This window comes from Leuresthes tenuis, unplaced genomic scaffold (genome assembly GCF_036924035.1).
Source record: "Leuresthes tenuis unplaced genomic scaffold, fLeuTen1.0.hap1 SCAF_5, whole genome shotgun sequence".
Lineage (NCBI taxonomy): Eukaryota > Metazoa > Chordata > Actinopteri > Atheriniformes > Atherinopsidae > Leuresthes > Leuresthes tenuis.
Window position 1 is genome coordinate 15,370,796 of NW_027325359.1, and position 15,241 is coordinate 15,386,036.

The following is a 15,241-nucleotide window of genomic DNA, read 5'->3' on the forward strand; positions in this document are numbered from 1 at the left end:
ACAGGAGAGGTGAAAAGGTCAAACCCATTGGTAAGGATGGGAGGACCGGTGGGGTTGATTTAACCTTTGACCTCACAGTTAGATGTACAAGGAGACATTTGACCTGCAGGTTCTTGAAAGGTCACTTTTTCTCAGCATACGCCTACTAATTCTTCCCATTTGGGTTGCAGGCTGCATCGTATCTACAAGAGAAGTCTAAAGCTTGGATGATTGTGGGAAGTGTTAAAAATTAAGAAGAGCAGAGAGCTGGAGTGAGACGTCTGATGGAGATGGAAAGGGGGACTTTGCGAGTGCAGTATAGCCATTTTCCCCCTCTTGCCTGGGGCCCAGTGTAGATGTGGTGGACCCAGCCCCAGACGCCACTCCGTGGTTTGGCTCACTCCACATTTCAGCCCTCTCACTGTTTCCAGCTGAACCAGCTCCCATGCAAACACATGGGCAACCGGTGGGTTTTCTTATTTAGTTGTCGGTCAAGAGTACTTAATAATATTCAAAAAGACAGTGCGACATATCATCCTATGCTTGCCAGTATACGAGTGCCTTCTTTGCTTCTTCTTCCAAACATTTCCCTCTCTACAGTTGGCGCTGAATGCATGCAGATGAAAAGGAGCAGATACACAATGGTGCAATTGAGAAAAACTTTTGCTGACATTTATTACAGTAATAGAGCAGATAAAATAGGTTAATACAGAGCAACTACTTCGGCGATTGCCTTTCAGGAAACTGCAAGAGGAAATACTTCACACACAATAGCCTGTAATGCAGCATAAAGCATACGCGGTGATGTGGCGTATGACTTACTCAGACTGATGTCCTCGCCGACCCAAATGCTCTCATCCCTGCCTCAGCTTTTTGAAGTTAAATAAACAGTGTGTCACAAGATCCTCCACATACCACCCAAGTGCTACAGTGTGTGAGAGAGTCTGTGTGTGCCTGCAGTGCTCGTGTCTATGGTTTGATGTGTGGGTCTGCTAGCTGTATGTGTGGACACTGAGAGACAGATAATGTGTGTTCGCAGACGAGCGAGTGTCGATGCGCGTGACATGTCTGCAATGACAATGACGGGTGACAAATAACGCTGACGCACACTGTCCCCGGTCTTGATCCTGCCTCCATAAAAGAAGAGTTGGGCCTTTGAACATTTTAATTAAACTAAACAGGACCATCCCCACCCAGGCCTTTGAGTTATGTACATTTGAGGACAAACAAGACCATCTTTTACAGGGTAGACATCAAATACATGTCTTTTTTATGTCACCGTGGGCCTGCATGTTGACTTTCATTATTTCTAAAATCCATCTGGAATTTTGATGGGCATGTTTTGAAGGAAAAGGCCTTGAAACCACAAAGTAGGGATGTCTTGAAACAAAGGTCTCTGCGGTTTTGTCTGTTTCTCGTGGTGAACAACAGCCCAGCATTCTCTGCGCTCAGATAGCTCATGTCTGTAATTTTAGTTTATGCCATCATTATTACAACAAGTTAGCTGTTTTTCATGTTGTTTCTTGGAAATATACTGAAATGATGCTTTGTGCGTCCTTTCAAGAGGCATTACCAAAAGCCCTGAATTAACAGAAATGAGAAAGCTAGTCAGATGTTTGCTGCAGAAAAAAGATAACACAAAAGTTCTGTTGACTAAAAGAAGGACTGGTCAAAAACAAAAAAGAAATCACTCATATTACATTCCTCAGACAGTAATAGACTGATAGATCTTTGCTACACTAAATAAACACATCGAACACTTTTGGTGAGATTTCCCAAAATTTTCTGTGAATTCAAAACTACTTCAAGTCCAATATAGTTCAAACAGAATGAAGAGGAAAGAAGCTTTTTCGTCCTCAAATCTACATGTTCGGTAAAGTTGATAATCAAAGGAAAGCCATCGATGAATATCATTTACTGTCACTGTCTGCTACTGGTGAAAGATGTGTTGAAGAAGAAAAAAACACGAGAAAATCATACCAAAAAGAATTTTTACTGTGGTCAGATAGAAAAAAAACAGTGCCGGGCAAAAGTCTTGAGCCATTCCTTTTTTTAAATAGATTTCCAGGAACATGGAAAATAAGCACTGCTAAGTACTAAGTAAGCTTGAAAGTCAATATTTGGTATTACCACCTTATTCATCAACACAGCCTGAAACTCTTTTAGACGAGCTTTCTTGTAACTGCTTTAAGTAGTCTTCAGGAGTAGTTATCCAGGCTTCTTGCAGGACATCCCAAAAGCTCTTCTTTGGATGTTGGCTGACTTTTCTACTGTTCTCTGTCAGGATGATCCCACACTGCTTCAATAATATTGAGGTCCAGACTCTGGGGAGGATTCATCACTCCAAAAGACCTGTTGCCACAGTTTTTCAGACAAGTTCTTGGCATACATTGGCTTTTTCTCCCTCTTTCCCTTCCTTAAGAATGGCTTCTTGACAGTCACTCTTCCATGGAGACCATTTCTGATACAGCTTCAGTAATGAGTAAATGAGTGGATCCACTGAAATTCCAGATACATCTCTCAGGTCCTACGTCAAAGCTTTGTTTCAGAGCTACTGTAGATAGCTTTCTTTTCAGAAAAAAAAAGTTAAAATAGGTTCTTTGCTAAGTTTTCTGTTATGTGCAGACACAACACTGGTTCATCGCTTAAGTTTGGTGCAGATAGAATGACTTGGTAATGTAAAGAGTCTGGCTACTTGGAGGCAAAATATCTGAAAATGTAAGTCTTTTCACAAGACTTTTGCACAGTACTGTCTCTATATTCTTATTTCCTGCATTTAGATAAAAACCTCAAAGAGCTGCATAGAGTGCATTTCTGTATTCCATTCATGATCCAGAAAGGACTGTTGTGCTGGAGTCCTGTCCAGCCGTAGAGACTCATCTTTGCATATTCAACTCAGAAACATCTTGTAGCCACCAGAGGGAGTCTTTTTAGTCACTCAATTGCTCCCAAAGGAGATGACTCCATATTAAAACATCTGTACAAAATTTACATCACATTGACTCAAGCCCAAGAAATGTTGTTTTATTTATGTTGTTTTGCTCAACCGTTGTACTATTAATCAAAGTGACTGACAGAACCTTAATGACACATATTTATCAGAAAGCCAGTTCATGATTATGACTTATCATTAGTCATGCAGTGGTGTTTTTTTTCCGATTCTAACAGCTGGAAAGCCATTTGATTTTTACGGGGCTTACTATTGTGGTGTGGCCCATCCGGGGAGCCCACACTGGTGGGGGCATGCCCAGCGTAGCGAGCGCCCAGACTGATGCTACAAGGTCTATAAAAGGCCATTTCATTTGGTTCTTTTTAGTTTTCCGTACAACAACTACACGTGTTGAGCTCAGCCTGGAAGCCCGTCCCATTCACAGCGGAGGAGGAGGCGCACACCGCTTTTGTTACCTGTATTAGACTACCTGGCTGTTGCAAGTTAGTAACATGCTCCGGGCCTGAGATGCCTACACAGAACAGACAGAGCGAAAATCACAGAAGCTTTCAACAAGACAGATCCACAGATTGCTTATGGCAGTGTGCTAAATGCTGCTGTTTTTTTCTTTTCCTTTTTCAAGGTGCAGCAAAAGGGAATCGCTAATTAGATTCTACCGTCAAAGTAAGGACGAATAGGAGGCACTTCCTCCAAGAACTCATTCACCTTTCAAGTCCTACCCTATCTCAAGTTTCATTTTGGACTCCTTAGCCGCTTCTCAGATCAGCATCTCACCTGTGCTGAACCATGGATTTCACGCGGTCGAAGATTCCCAAGGAGCTTCAGCCTGACGTCGCCGAAAACAGACGGTATACCTGCATCTGGGGGGGTTAAGAAAACCTGCCAATGTGAAAAGGAAAGCGCGGCCACTTTGTTTAACAGTGCATGGCCTCCGGACAAAGTGGTAACGATCATGCACAGACCCCTCCGAAAGCGGAGTCTCTACGTGTTCCTGTGTTTTGGCATCATATACCTCAGACTTGGGTGAGTTTTGTTTTCCTCATCACACTCTGTTTTCCTCACGTGTTGCAAACCTGAATATTAGACTCACTGCAGCAGTTGCGTGCAAACAGACACGGCGGAAGGCTTTTCTGCCCTCTGACCTCAGGCTTAAAAAGACAATATATATCACAATAAATATCATTACCATCAGGTGTATTTCCCAGTAGGAAAAAAAAGCTGGTTACGTTATTCTGGGGAACGTATTGTGCGTAAAAGTTACAGATGTGTCTCACACAAACACGATGTGATCGATTCATATTCGCTGTGCGAGAGTTGTTTGATTTGCTCCTCTTTTGTCGCACGGGATCATTTGAGCCACGGTCTCTGCTCCATATCCAGCTCACCCCTCTGCATACCTTCATTAATAGCGGTAGACTGAGTTGTATTTCCACATTCCATTGCCCAGACGGAGTTTTTACTTGTTTTGCAATAGCTCACCTTGATGCATAAACACGGAGGGACGTCTCACCCTTCCTTCTCTGCTTCCCCTGAAGCACAGTCATATTGGGACCTCGAGACAGACAGACATAAAAGAAACGTGTCTTTCTGGCCATTTTGTGGTTGCAATTTTGGTTGATACCCCATCTGAAACTTACATCACTACACGTAACTTTATACTTGAACTTGAATTAATCGCTGGGCCTTGTTAAAGTGGTAAGTATGGTAACAGTGTCACCCTGGAAAAAACGATGATGCAGTTGGAGGGTAACCCCACCAAATCAATATAAGTTATTTGAGCCGTTCTGTTCCTATATTATTCATCAATAGTTATGTGTTTTTTATACTTTCTGAATAAGTTGCAACCAATTACGCGTGAAATAATTTGACTATAAAGTGAAATAGAAGCTGCCATCAGGCAAATTTTCAGCAGTGAAATATACTGCTATCTTTAAAGCGGTTGCACCGGTTTCCTGGTATAACCCGAGAGTCTTGCAGCCGCAATGAATCAAACAGCCAAAGTGTCAGCCCTCCCTATGAGAACCTCGCGAAGCTTGGACCGTCTCCTCCAAGTTCCACATACGCTCATATCACATGACAGCGGCTCCATTATGCGGTAAAAGTCACCCACCTTCGTGTTTACTAATCCTGAGCAATTGGCTCATTCCTTCCATCCTTTCACTCGAGCTAAATCTTTCATGGTACCCTCTTCACTTACAATAGCTGGAGCCTGCAGGTGTTGAGTGAGAGTCACGATGCTGAGGCGATAAAAAAAAAGAAAAGAAAAAACAGCCCTGCACTCACTCAGCTCCGCGACAAAAATCTGCAGTATTTTATTTCTCTGCTCAGATCCAATCTCGGGCAACAATGGTGGTATTTTGTACATTCTGCTGTTTTTTTTCTTTCTCTTTTAAATCAGCTATTAAATATGAAGAAATGTTTATTTAATTTTACAGCAAGGTCTCCAAATGAATCTTTGAATGTTATGAGATGACAGCCATCCAATTGCAATGGAGCGCAGCGGACAGACAGAGCAGGAGTACGACAGACGCCTATAGGAATATTATAGTCTTACCACAGGAAGTGATAAAGTCACCGAATCTCATGTTCAAGTACTACAACCATGCTTCACGTTCCTAAAGAAATATTAATACTTACTAGCAGAGAACACCGCATTTTTACCATAGGGGTGTCATAGAAGATCCCTTTGTGCTCACCCTCACTTGGGATATTCATCTTGAAATACACAGAGATGTCAGGTTCTAAAGATGGTGTTATAGGATTGCACCAACTTGTTGATTCAGAATTACACATCCTGCCAAAGAATGGAGCTGTGATGATGGTGCAAAGCTCGCATGCAGCCAGCGTCTATGTTTGTTTATTTTTGGCTGGATGGCGGGTTGGGGTGGTGGTGATTGTGGCGGAGGGGTACGGGGGTGATGATGAATGAAACCTCCTGCGAGTCCAAGGGGGATCGGATCAGTGTCACCCTATTGTCCCGCAATGGCAAAGTGGGCGGATAGCAGTGTCTCTCCCTGCCCAATGGCAGGCACGACTCTCGTGAGAGTGGAGAGAGGCACTTTTCTGCCATGCAGAATCCCTAAAACCATCATCCTTCAGGCTCGCAAACCCACAGTACTGTGTAACAGCCTCTGCTGCTGAGAGATGACAGAGCCAATCTCAGCGCACACTCGGCCCTGGGAGCTCGGAGCTGCGTAGACCCACCGCGCGAGAGACGAGGAAACGCGCAGCAAGTCCTTTTTTTTAATCTGGTGCGAAAGGGACGTAAAGACGGGAATTAAGGAAGGTTTTTTTTAACCCTCCTCTCTCATCCTGTCCGAGTCCTCACACTCAGTCCGAGCGTGGCCATTCGCTCAATGTCATCATGATCATCCTCTCGTCGCGCAGTGTACTGCTGTCAGTCTACTACCCGCAGATCTTCCTGATCCTGACGAGCGGCAGCTACCTGTAAGTTTGAGCCAATTAACGGGTCCTTAATTAACTCTAGAGCGTGCGCGCGCTCGCCCTCCGCCACAGAGAGACGCACGGTTTTTGGTGTTACACCGGTGGAACTCTTTTGCCGTAAAACAGGCTATATTCTATCTGTACTGAGAAGTCATCCAGTCAAGATGTCCTTTGTAGCCCTACAAACCCAGAGATTGGAGATACGATGTAAGCTTTTAATTATATCACCAGGATCAGACGTAACCAAAGGTGGAAAATGGAATTCAACTCTTATTTGTCACTCATTTTTTAGGTGTTATCTAAACGTTAATAAGTCGAGAGTACTACTGAAAGAGAACATCACCGGGAAATTGATCCACGTGGTAGTGTGGTACTAATTAGTTAGAAAGGCTCCACGCTTTAATGCGTGGTCTCCACGCAGATGAAAGCGTTTTATGAGGGTACCTAATTAGCTGTGGCTCCTGCAAACGTTTTGCAAGATCAAGAAAATTAATGTTTTGTGGTAACTGGTACATGGATTCACTTTGGCCACAGAGTGGCAGAGATGTTCAGGACAATCGGATGCGGAGATTCTCCCCCCAATTCCCCCCACCACCTTTTTTCCCCCGTAAGTAAGATTTAATACAGTATGTGCTGATTTACGCCTGCGAGCACTGCTGCACTGTCAGAGCGCGTGGAGGATTATTGCCGTACTCTCGTAAATTCTTAGTCTTTCGGTGTTAGGTGATAGTTTGAACCCACATGTTATGATACCGTCCTGCAGCATGCATGTGATTGAAGGTCTAATGCGCTGCGGCTTTAAATTAATCAATAAGTTACTTGCAGGAGAGCACTAGAAACTTAAAGTTTCCAAAAGAATTACTCACCCGCATGCTTCCTTCTTTTTCTGTCTGTGCTGCCCGGAGACCCCAAACCTGATGCTGAAATAGATGTGTTTTTTGGTTTTCAGCTTAAAGTGGGCTGCACTACTATGTGTGTTGAAGGCTTGCAAATCGAAGCTACATAACGTTGTTTGTTTTGATTATTTTAGTATATTTTCTGTTGAGCAGTGACCATAAGATTAGGACACACTGAGGAGGATATTAGGAAGCAGATTGATGTGAAAACGATGTCCTCTCATCAAAACGACAAAATCTTGTTTTTGGCTTGTTGAGCAGCCTGCCTCACGCTCAGGTATGAAGGAATATGGCACGTTTTGCTCCAGTGGAAGTATAGCATTTTCAGCGTATGTTCACATTATAGTTGTCTATTCAGGGTGTGAGTTCATATATAATTGAAAACACACATATATACACCTGTTTGGTTTTGAATGCTGCTGCTCATCTTATTCGTTCACTCCCCGCTAGAAGATGCATGCCTTTGAGCTTGATGTGTCTGTTAGATTCCATGTGTTCCATGCCCTGTAGTAGATGGTTGTAAGCATACTGTATGCAATGAGGTGGCTTCCCTTTGGTCCACTCTGCACTGTGATGAAACCTGTCTCTGTGTACTGACAGGGACACCTACTTCTAAATCTTTTTTAGGTTTACTCACAATTTTCGATAATGACTGTGCAATAATTTAGCATGGCCTCACATTTTGCTTCGCAATAGAAAAAAAAAAGTAAAAATCAGTGATCAGTTGCACACTGCAAATTTTCCATCTCTTGATGTATTTGCATACAGGGAATGGAAAATCATGAGGTTTCGTATAAGCTTAACATTTATTAACTTCAGCTCTGGAACTAAACAGATGGAAGTTTGGGACACTCGTCTGTGTTGACCATCTATCTGATGGGAGATCTGTGCGAGCTGTCCCCAAGCTGCTGGCATACACACAGGGTATACGCTAAGCAAACAGAATCGCATTTGTGCACTTTGATGATGCAGGGATTTAAAAGCTTAACTCTGGAATTCTCTGTTTGGTGTTTGATGGTTTTGGTTGCCTGTGGCAGACTGTGGTTCTGTGAATTATCAGGTGAAGGAAATGAAGAACAGCCAAGACAGGAAGTTATTAAAAACTCATTGTCAGTCTTGAAAATATCAGTGTGCTGTTGTGTTAGTTATTCAGCTTGGACACATATAAACAAGATGTAAATGACGCCAGTGCATAGACATGAACCAATTCCAGTAAACCTTAATATTCATTTCACATGAAAGGGAATTTCTCCACTTCCATATTACTTGTCTTTATGAGCCTGCCCTTCAGGCCCATGCAAACTGGATGTTATCGTTGCCATGAACAACTACATATACAGCACAGGGTCGCAAAGGGTCAGAGGAGTTCATGCCTCTTTAAAAACAGAGAGAGCAAAGAGGGACTGAAAGCAGCAGCAGGCTGCAGAGTGTTTACAGTGGGCACAGAATGCACCTGACAAATGTCTTGTTTCCTGAAAGGAGATTTCAGTTTTAACTGATTTACCAGCTAGAAATGACAGCCTTCAGTTGTCAGTTAGGGTCATGTTGCCCTGTCTTTTCAGACCAAAACAGTTTGGCTCTTTGCCTAATCATCATCTAGCTGCTGGCTTTCTGCTTCTCTGGTAATAAACATCCTAATATGTTTGCTGTAAGTTGAAAAAAACAGTGTTCTTCGCTGTCTTTTGTGGTCTTTTTTTAGGGGAGCGTTTGCAAAATCAACAGTACAAACACTGACACTCCCCTTTGATATGCTTTTGTTCGCTCCCGTGTCTGCAGGACCAAGAGAATGTGTGCACTCCTTAGTTTGGTAACAGAGGCTCGTCTCACAGCTGTTAAGACTTATTTGAACGTATGCGTTTGAAATTGAAATTTATGTTTTGTGTTTGTAGGGAAACTTAAGCAACCATCAGAAAGGGAGCGTGGTTATCTGGTAGTGATTTCTATCACACATTTGTTCTTAGTCAGGGGTCTCCGACCAACAGCGCTGTGAATTAGAATTTTCTTTCAAAGGACTATATTTGTCAAGTTGTTCCCATTCTCTGCGTCCCTCTCCCTCACCAGTTCTGTCATTTCACCCTCCATCCTTTGCCATTGCTTTTCTCCGACACACAACTCGCCTCAGTTAGTTAGCCCTGTTTGTGGTTAATCCTTTGGAGGTCGATGTCATATTTCAAAGCTGGTTGTTGCCGCCATGTTCGTTTCTGGCTCGCTGTTCTTGACATGTTTGAAAAGTATGTATCTACATGGTTTCAAGGGCCATAAACAGAATGTTGGATAGAGAGTCAGTGCTTTGTTTAGTTGTAATCTGTTTTGGCCTTCTCCGGCAGTTGCAAAGCCATCTTAAACATATGCTTTTATGTAATTACCACAAGGGATCATATGTGTTGTAGACACTCTGGGGAAAACAGAGAAGGAAACGCGTCATCTTCAGCCTGCAATACAGCAATACCATATGCATAAAGGTGGTCAGTGTTGAAACCCTTAGATATATTCCATGCAAACCAATCATGGGATGTGGCTAAAGAAATATCAGTCTTATGAAGTGCATAGGCAGCACTTTGTGAATTAAATCATGAGATATGATACTTAGTTTGACATTTGTTTAAAAAGTAAAAGCTGCATCTACAGCAAAGGAAGCCGAGCAAGTGTACATTGTATTGACGTAAGAGCCTGGCGACCGTTCACAGCGCTATGGTACCTAACAATTAACACAAAAATCCAAACTCATTACTCAGACTCCCATTATCCAAACCAATGTGGAATGATGTTGTCAGTAGTCAAATAAGCATCTCTGGGCTCGTTTAAAAAGTTTCCTTGTCTTTAAAATTTTTTATGTTAGATTAAGCTTTCATACTTTTGATTAAATCTAATCCATGAAACAGCAATACCTTCATGCCGTGCAGCTTTCACCTCATTATGGAATGTGCATCAATCACTGGCCGAATTGAATCCTGTTCTGGAGAATCTCACATAACTGAGTCAATTTGACCATCCTGTTAAACTAAAGTTTGTTTGTGTGTGTGTGTGTTTTGTGTGCACGTGTCCGTTTGTGTGTGCGTGTGAACGCGTGGTGTGTTTCTCTTACTTCGGCAGGGCCCTGTCCTCGGTGGTGGCTCTGGGTGCCAACATCATCTGCAACAAGATTCCGGGGCTGGCACCTCGCCAGCGGGCCATCTGTCAGAGCCGCCCAGACGCCATCATTGTTGTGGGCGAAGGCGCCCAAATGGGCATCAATGAGTGTCAATACCAGTTTCGATATGGACGTTGGAACTGTTCGGCACTGGGAGAGAGGACAGTCTTCGGTCAGGAGCTGCGAGTAGGTCAGTCTGGGTTTCTTCACAAAAGGGAAAGGGCAGAGTGTGTCCTTATGTCTGTATTTGGGTACTTCTATGTGGATATATTTTCAGAACATCTGTTGAGTTGTGTTGAAAACAAACCAGCACTGTAAGGAAACCTTTTGATAGATTAATATAGTTTAGGCTATATGTTTCTAACTCTAAATGAACACTGAAAACACCTACCAAAAGAGGGATTATTGCTCAAATATTGTGTGGACCTCTCATCAATGCAGAGAGGTTTTTTTTGATTGCTTGTAGTCGTGGAAAGGATAATGACGCCAGTCCCGAAAACACCAGTGTCTCTCTCAATGAAAAAGAGAAAGAAGCCACTATACAATGTACGTTTCGAGCCATCTTATTGTCTCAGTTCTATGAAATTGTACCAGAGGAATATCAAAAATGTGGCACCAGCCCCCGACCCGCTGAACTCCATAAAATGCGGCTCATCACAAGCCAAACCCAAGCTGCACACATCACTCAGTTCAAACTCAAAGCAGCAGCACACATCTTTTAGACTTTCTAGTATAACCGCGCTCACGAGGACTTCACATACTGCTGATTCCACCCCATCGAAGTTGCCCTCATTTCAGTTGACAGTGCATTTTTCCATCATGCTCTGATTTCTGTTGGTGTAGGTCCTGCTATGAGCCTGATGGTTAACAGCATGCCGACTGTTGCTGTCTATGTCAAAGTTATGGAAAAGCTACAGAAAAGCGCTTTAGCCCTAATGGGGAAAGCGTATGGTTGAAAAATGATATCGCAAATGAGGAGACAACTAATGGTGTTATTGCAGAGAACTCATGTTGAACCAAAATAGATGGACACATCTGTTGTTAATCGAGCTAAATTGGTTGTGTCCATGGCTGGCTGGTTCAAGAGGGCGTGCGCATACATGCAGAAAAAGGCCTAAAGGAGGCAAACATTTACATTTACGATGCTCTTGCTTGGCGTTCTGCAAATCTCTTCTGCATTGCTTTTTGTTTTACGGGGACATTTATATATTTCCTTTCATTTAGAGGATGCTTTGTTGCCATTACGCTGCGGTTGGGCTTTGCATTTAATCCAGTGGCTCTGTTAACAATCACTCCTCTTAAGGAGTAGCTGAATGAGCTCCAGCTCCCTTTACAAAAGCATTTTGTTTTTTCTTTGTTGTAAATGTGGCGCTTTCTTTTGTAATAGAGCTCGTGTTACTTTCCTCAACACATAACATTCTCTCTTCACCTCCTTCTGGTCTGTTTTTTATGTTCTTTGGAAGGACTTCGATATTGAGAAATTATATTTAGCAATGAAAGCATCTGTGCATCTCATCTGCATTTGGTTAATGTTTTGTTTAGTATTTGTTTGCATGAAATAAAGTGCCGTGTAAGAATCTTCGTTTTGTCATTCTAATGTACATAATAGTCTTATTGGTCTTCGTGAACACTGTTGCTCATCTTGTGTGTTTGTGTATTGGTGGCTAATATTGTGTATTTGATCAACATGAAATGTCACTTTTACTTCTTGTGCTCAGTGAGATAGAGGCCATTGAACCCTTTGAGGCCTCTTCCACTTTTTGTCAGTAGGTTGATGCCTACATCCCATTCACTAATGGCGTCATCTGATATTCGTGTTCGCTTTTGCTGTACTTGTTTCCATAGTTTCCATAGTAAATTTTTACAAATAAACGCTTAACAAGGCTGCACTGAGCATATCACTGTTGGTGTCCAGTTATGGTCAGAGAGCGATGACTGCTGGGCCTGCTATGATTGTCTGATAATGATGGGACTTGGTGGCCCTCTCATTAAAGTATCCCGATGATGACGTCTTCCTTTAGAGCAGCGTAGCACTTGATTACAGTTAGGATCGTCAATGCAGATTCACAGAGACATTTTTGGACTTTGTTTTTTGTTGAGTACAAACGAAACCAGCCAAAGAGAACCTAATTTTTAGATTGTTTTGCCTTATATGTCATATCTTGAACTTGCAGAATTACGTTACCCTTGTAAACTACAAAATGTCAGTTTTTATTGCCTTACCACATCCCCTCCTTTTGTACTGCCACACTTGGTAGTTTGTGAACACACATATTCCTACTTAGAGATCTGTCCCCTTTGACAATGATGGCTGGGCTTAGTTCTCCCATTCAAGCGAATGTTTCTTTTTCTCCACACATGTGGAAAAGGGAGGAACATTTTGCAACTCGTTATATCCATCCATTCTCTATATGAGCTTTACCCAGTTTATGGTCACTGAGAGTGTCAGCTATTCCAGCTGACAATGGTCGAGTGGTGGAGTACATTTTAGACAGGTCGCCAGTCCATAGGAGAGCTTATACAGAGAGAGACAACCATACAGACTCACTGCAGATCAATTTAGAATAATCAAGAAATCCAACATACATGATATTAGACAATAATTGGTTTGACCCAGGATCTCTTTTGCTATGAGGTATCAGTACTAACCTCTGTAGCACTGGCAGATTGTCCATTGTGTTGGTTGACTGTCTTTGTTGTCAAGACGCGGACAAGTCTCGTCATTAACATTGCACCATGACACAAGTATCCGCTGATGAAAACTGTTTTTCTCACCTGAGTCTGTTATGATATTGCATTTTGATGGGAAAGTGTTATAAGCCTCAGAAATCACGTATAGTGATTGTTGGCCTCTGATCAAACCACTGATTTGACTCAGATGACCTCCAACATTTGTCCTGGACGTGATTGATAACATTTGTAACATTTTTCACAAGAGGTAAGACTTTAAAATGTAACTTTATTCTGTTAGTCAATGTTTTTTAATCATATTTTTTAGTACCACTCTGTGGAGTGAGTCATCAGACAAGCAACAAGAGACCTTTTGGATCTCAAATGTTCTATTATTTTCCTATAGTTTCCTTAGATTGTTGTTATGTTTAATTAGCATGTAGGAAGCATATTATGTATAAAATACACAATCATGATGAATGATCAAACAAATGATCTCATCATATTCATGATCTCCTCTAGTGGATTGGAAGAAGAACATTCGTTACTTTAACTCTCTGGGTCCTTAAAGTACATGTTGTACCTCGATTTTACAGAAGTTCGGATGAGCCTCTGTGCCAGCTGTGCAACTCCATAACCTACCAGAAAGCGTAGAGCAACACGATTGCTCGTGAGATTTCTGGTGATGTGAATCACTTATGCTTATGTGCTTGGATGTTTTTTTTTTTTGGACGTCAGTGCAACCGAAATTGGTTGTAGTTTCGAGTTTTGCTTCTCTGTGGTTCAGCTTTGATTTAACCCCAGTTCACAATCAGTGGAGGTTTAATGTTTATTGATGTGTACGTGCACATAAAAGCAGAAAAATCTGGATCAGAATTGGGGAGTTTATGAAGGGAAGTCAGGTAGCTACTGTTCACTTACAGGATTGTTTATTATTATATTGATATCTATGTCTTTTAATTTAAACCCAATGACAAGATACACTGCTGGACAAAGGTATGAGGTTAACATGTTGCATCTGGGCTTGGAGCATACTTCCCTGCTATTGGTAGGAAGCCTATTGGATGTGATCTGACTGCGCTGCTTAAGTTCAGCAGTGTCCCACTTGGTCATCATGGGAGACCACAGACACCACAGCTACTGCAGAGCTCCCCTGCCATGTAGACATAGTGGAAAAGTGGACGATTGGGTTTTCACTCAACACCTTAATTTCAAGCTTCCAGTGTTTGTTGCTCATGATTGAAGATGTAACCATGTTTTCTGACCATGTCTGTGTATATATTATGGAGCTCTTTAGCATGGCATATGAAATCATGGAATACACCCCCTTCAGCAAAATGTTCCAGTTCCATCTCCGAATCTGCAGATGATGATGTGGGAACATCATCATAATCAAGCTCAGGGGAAAAGCTGTTCACGTTCCATTCCCATTTAAGTTTTTCATTCAAATCCCCCAAATTATGAACACTAAACCTTTCCCCCTGCGCTATGATCCAGTCTCAGTTTTGGACAGGAGGGAGGAGATGTCGGCATTTTTTCAAGAGCTAAAGATCAGTCGACCGCAAGTCTAATGCATTCTCTCTGTGCTGCCTGCTCTTGGAGGCAGTCTCTCTATTCTGGAGCTGCTCCATAGTATTACATTCGCTTTCCAAGAGAGCACACATTAATAGTTGGGTTGTTTAGCATGACAGAGCTTGACATATCTTAGACTGGTCATTTGATATTTTTTTTCATTTTGCTACTATAAACAGAGAAGTACATTCGGCTTTGACGATGCTGAGCACAAAAAATTAAATCATTGCCATTATTGCTGCAGCTCTTTACCTCAGCGGATTCTGTATTTTGTGAAAAGCTTTGGCTCCATTATCATGCTGTCATTGACAAATTGGAGAACAACACCATAAACTAGAAGTGTGATTGGAAACTGGCAGTTTTAAGTGTGTTCCCGTTTCCTCTGCAAAAGCAGATTTAATGTTCCTCCCTCATGCCCTACTATGTTGTTGGCATGAGTTGGTACCATTGGTTTGTGAAAATATAGAATTAATGATCTTGTGCTAAAAGAAATGGCTATTATTGAGTGACTTGTCTCTGTCTATTAACAAGTAATAATAGAATTAAAGGCAGATACATCAGTGAGTGCAGGGAGAAAGTAGGGGGAGGGTTCAGGATAAG

The 15,241-nt window shown here is 42.1% G+C and overlaps 1 protein-coding gene across 2 annotated transcripts in view; it reads left to right on the plus strand.

Annotated features, from left to right (window-relative positions):
* Positions 1–3,317: 3,317 nt before the first annotated feature.
* Positions 3,318–15,241, plus strand: part of wnt7bb (wingless-type MMTV integration site family, member 7Bb) — a 31,253-nt gene continuing 19,329 nt past the window's right edge. The window contains exons 1-2 of one of the 2 annotated variants that reach the window (XM_072386255.1): positions 3,318–3,952; positions 10,363–10,589. In XM_072386255.1, coding sequence (XP_072242356.1) covers positions 3,882–3,952; positions 10,363–10,589 — 298 coding nt within the window. In that variant the 5' untranslated portion in view covers positions 3,318–3,881. Of the gene's footprint in view, positions 3,953–5,893; positions 6,377–10,362; positions 10,590–15,241 lie in introns of those variants that run through there. The other variant, XM_072386254.1, reaches the window with a different exon arrangement.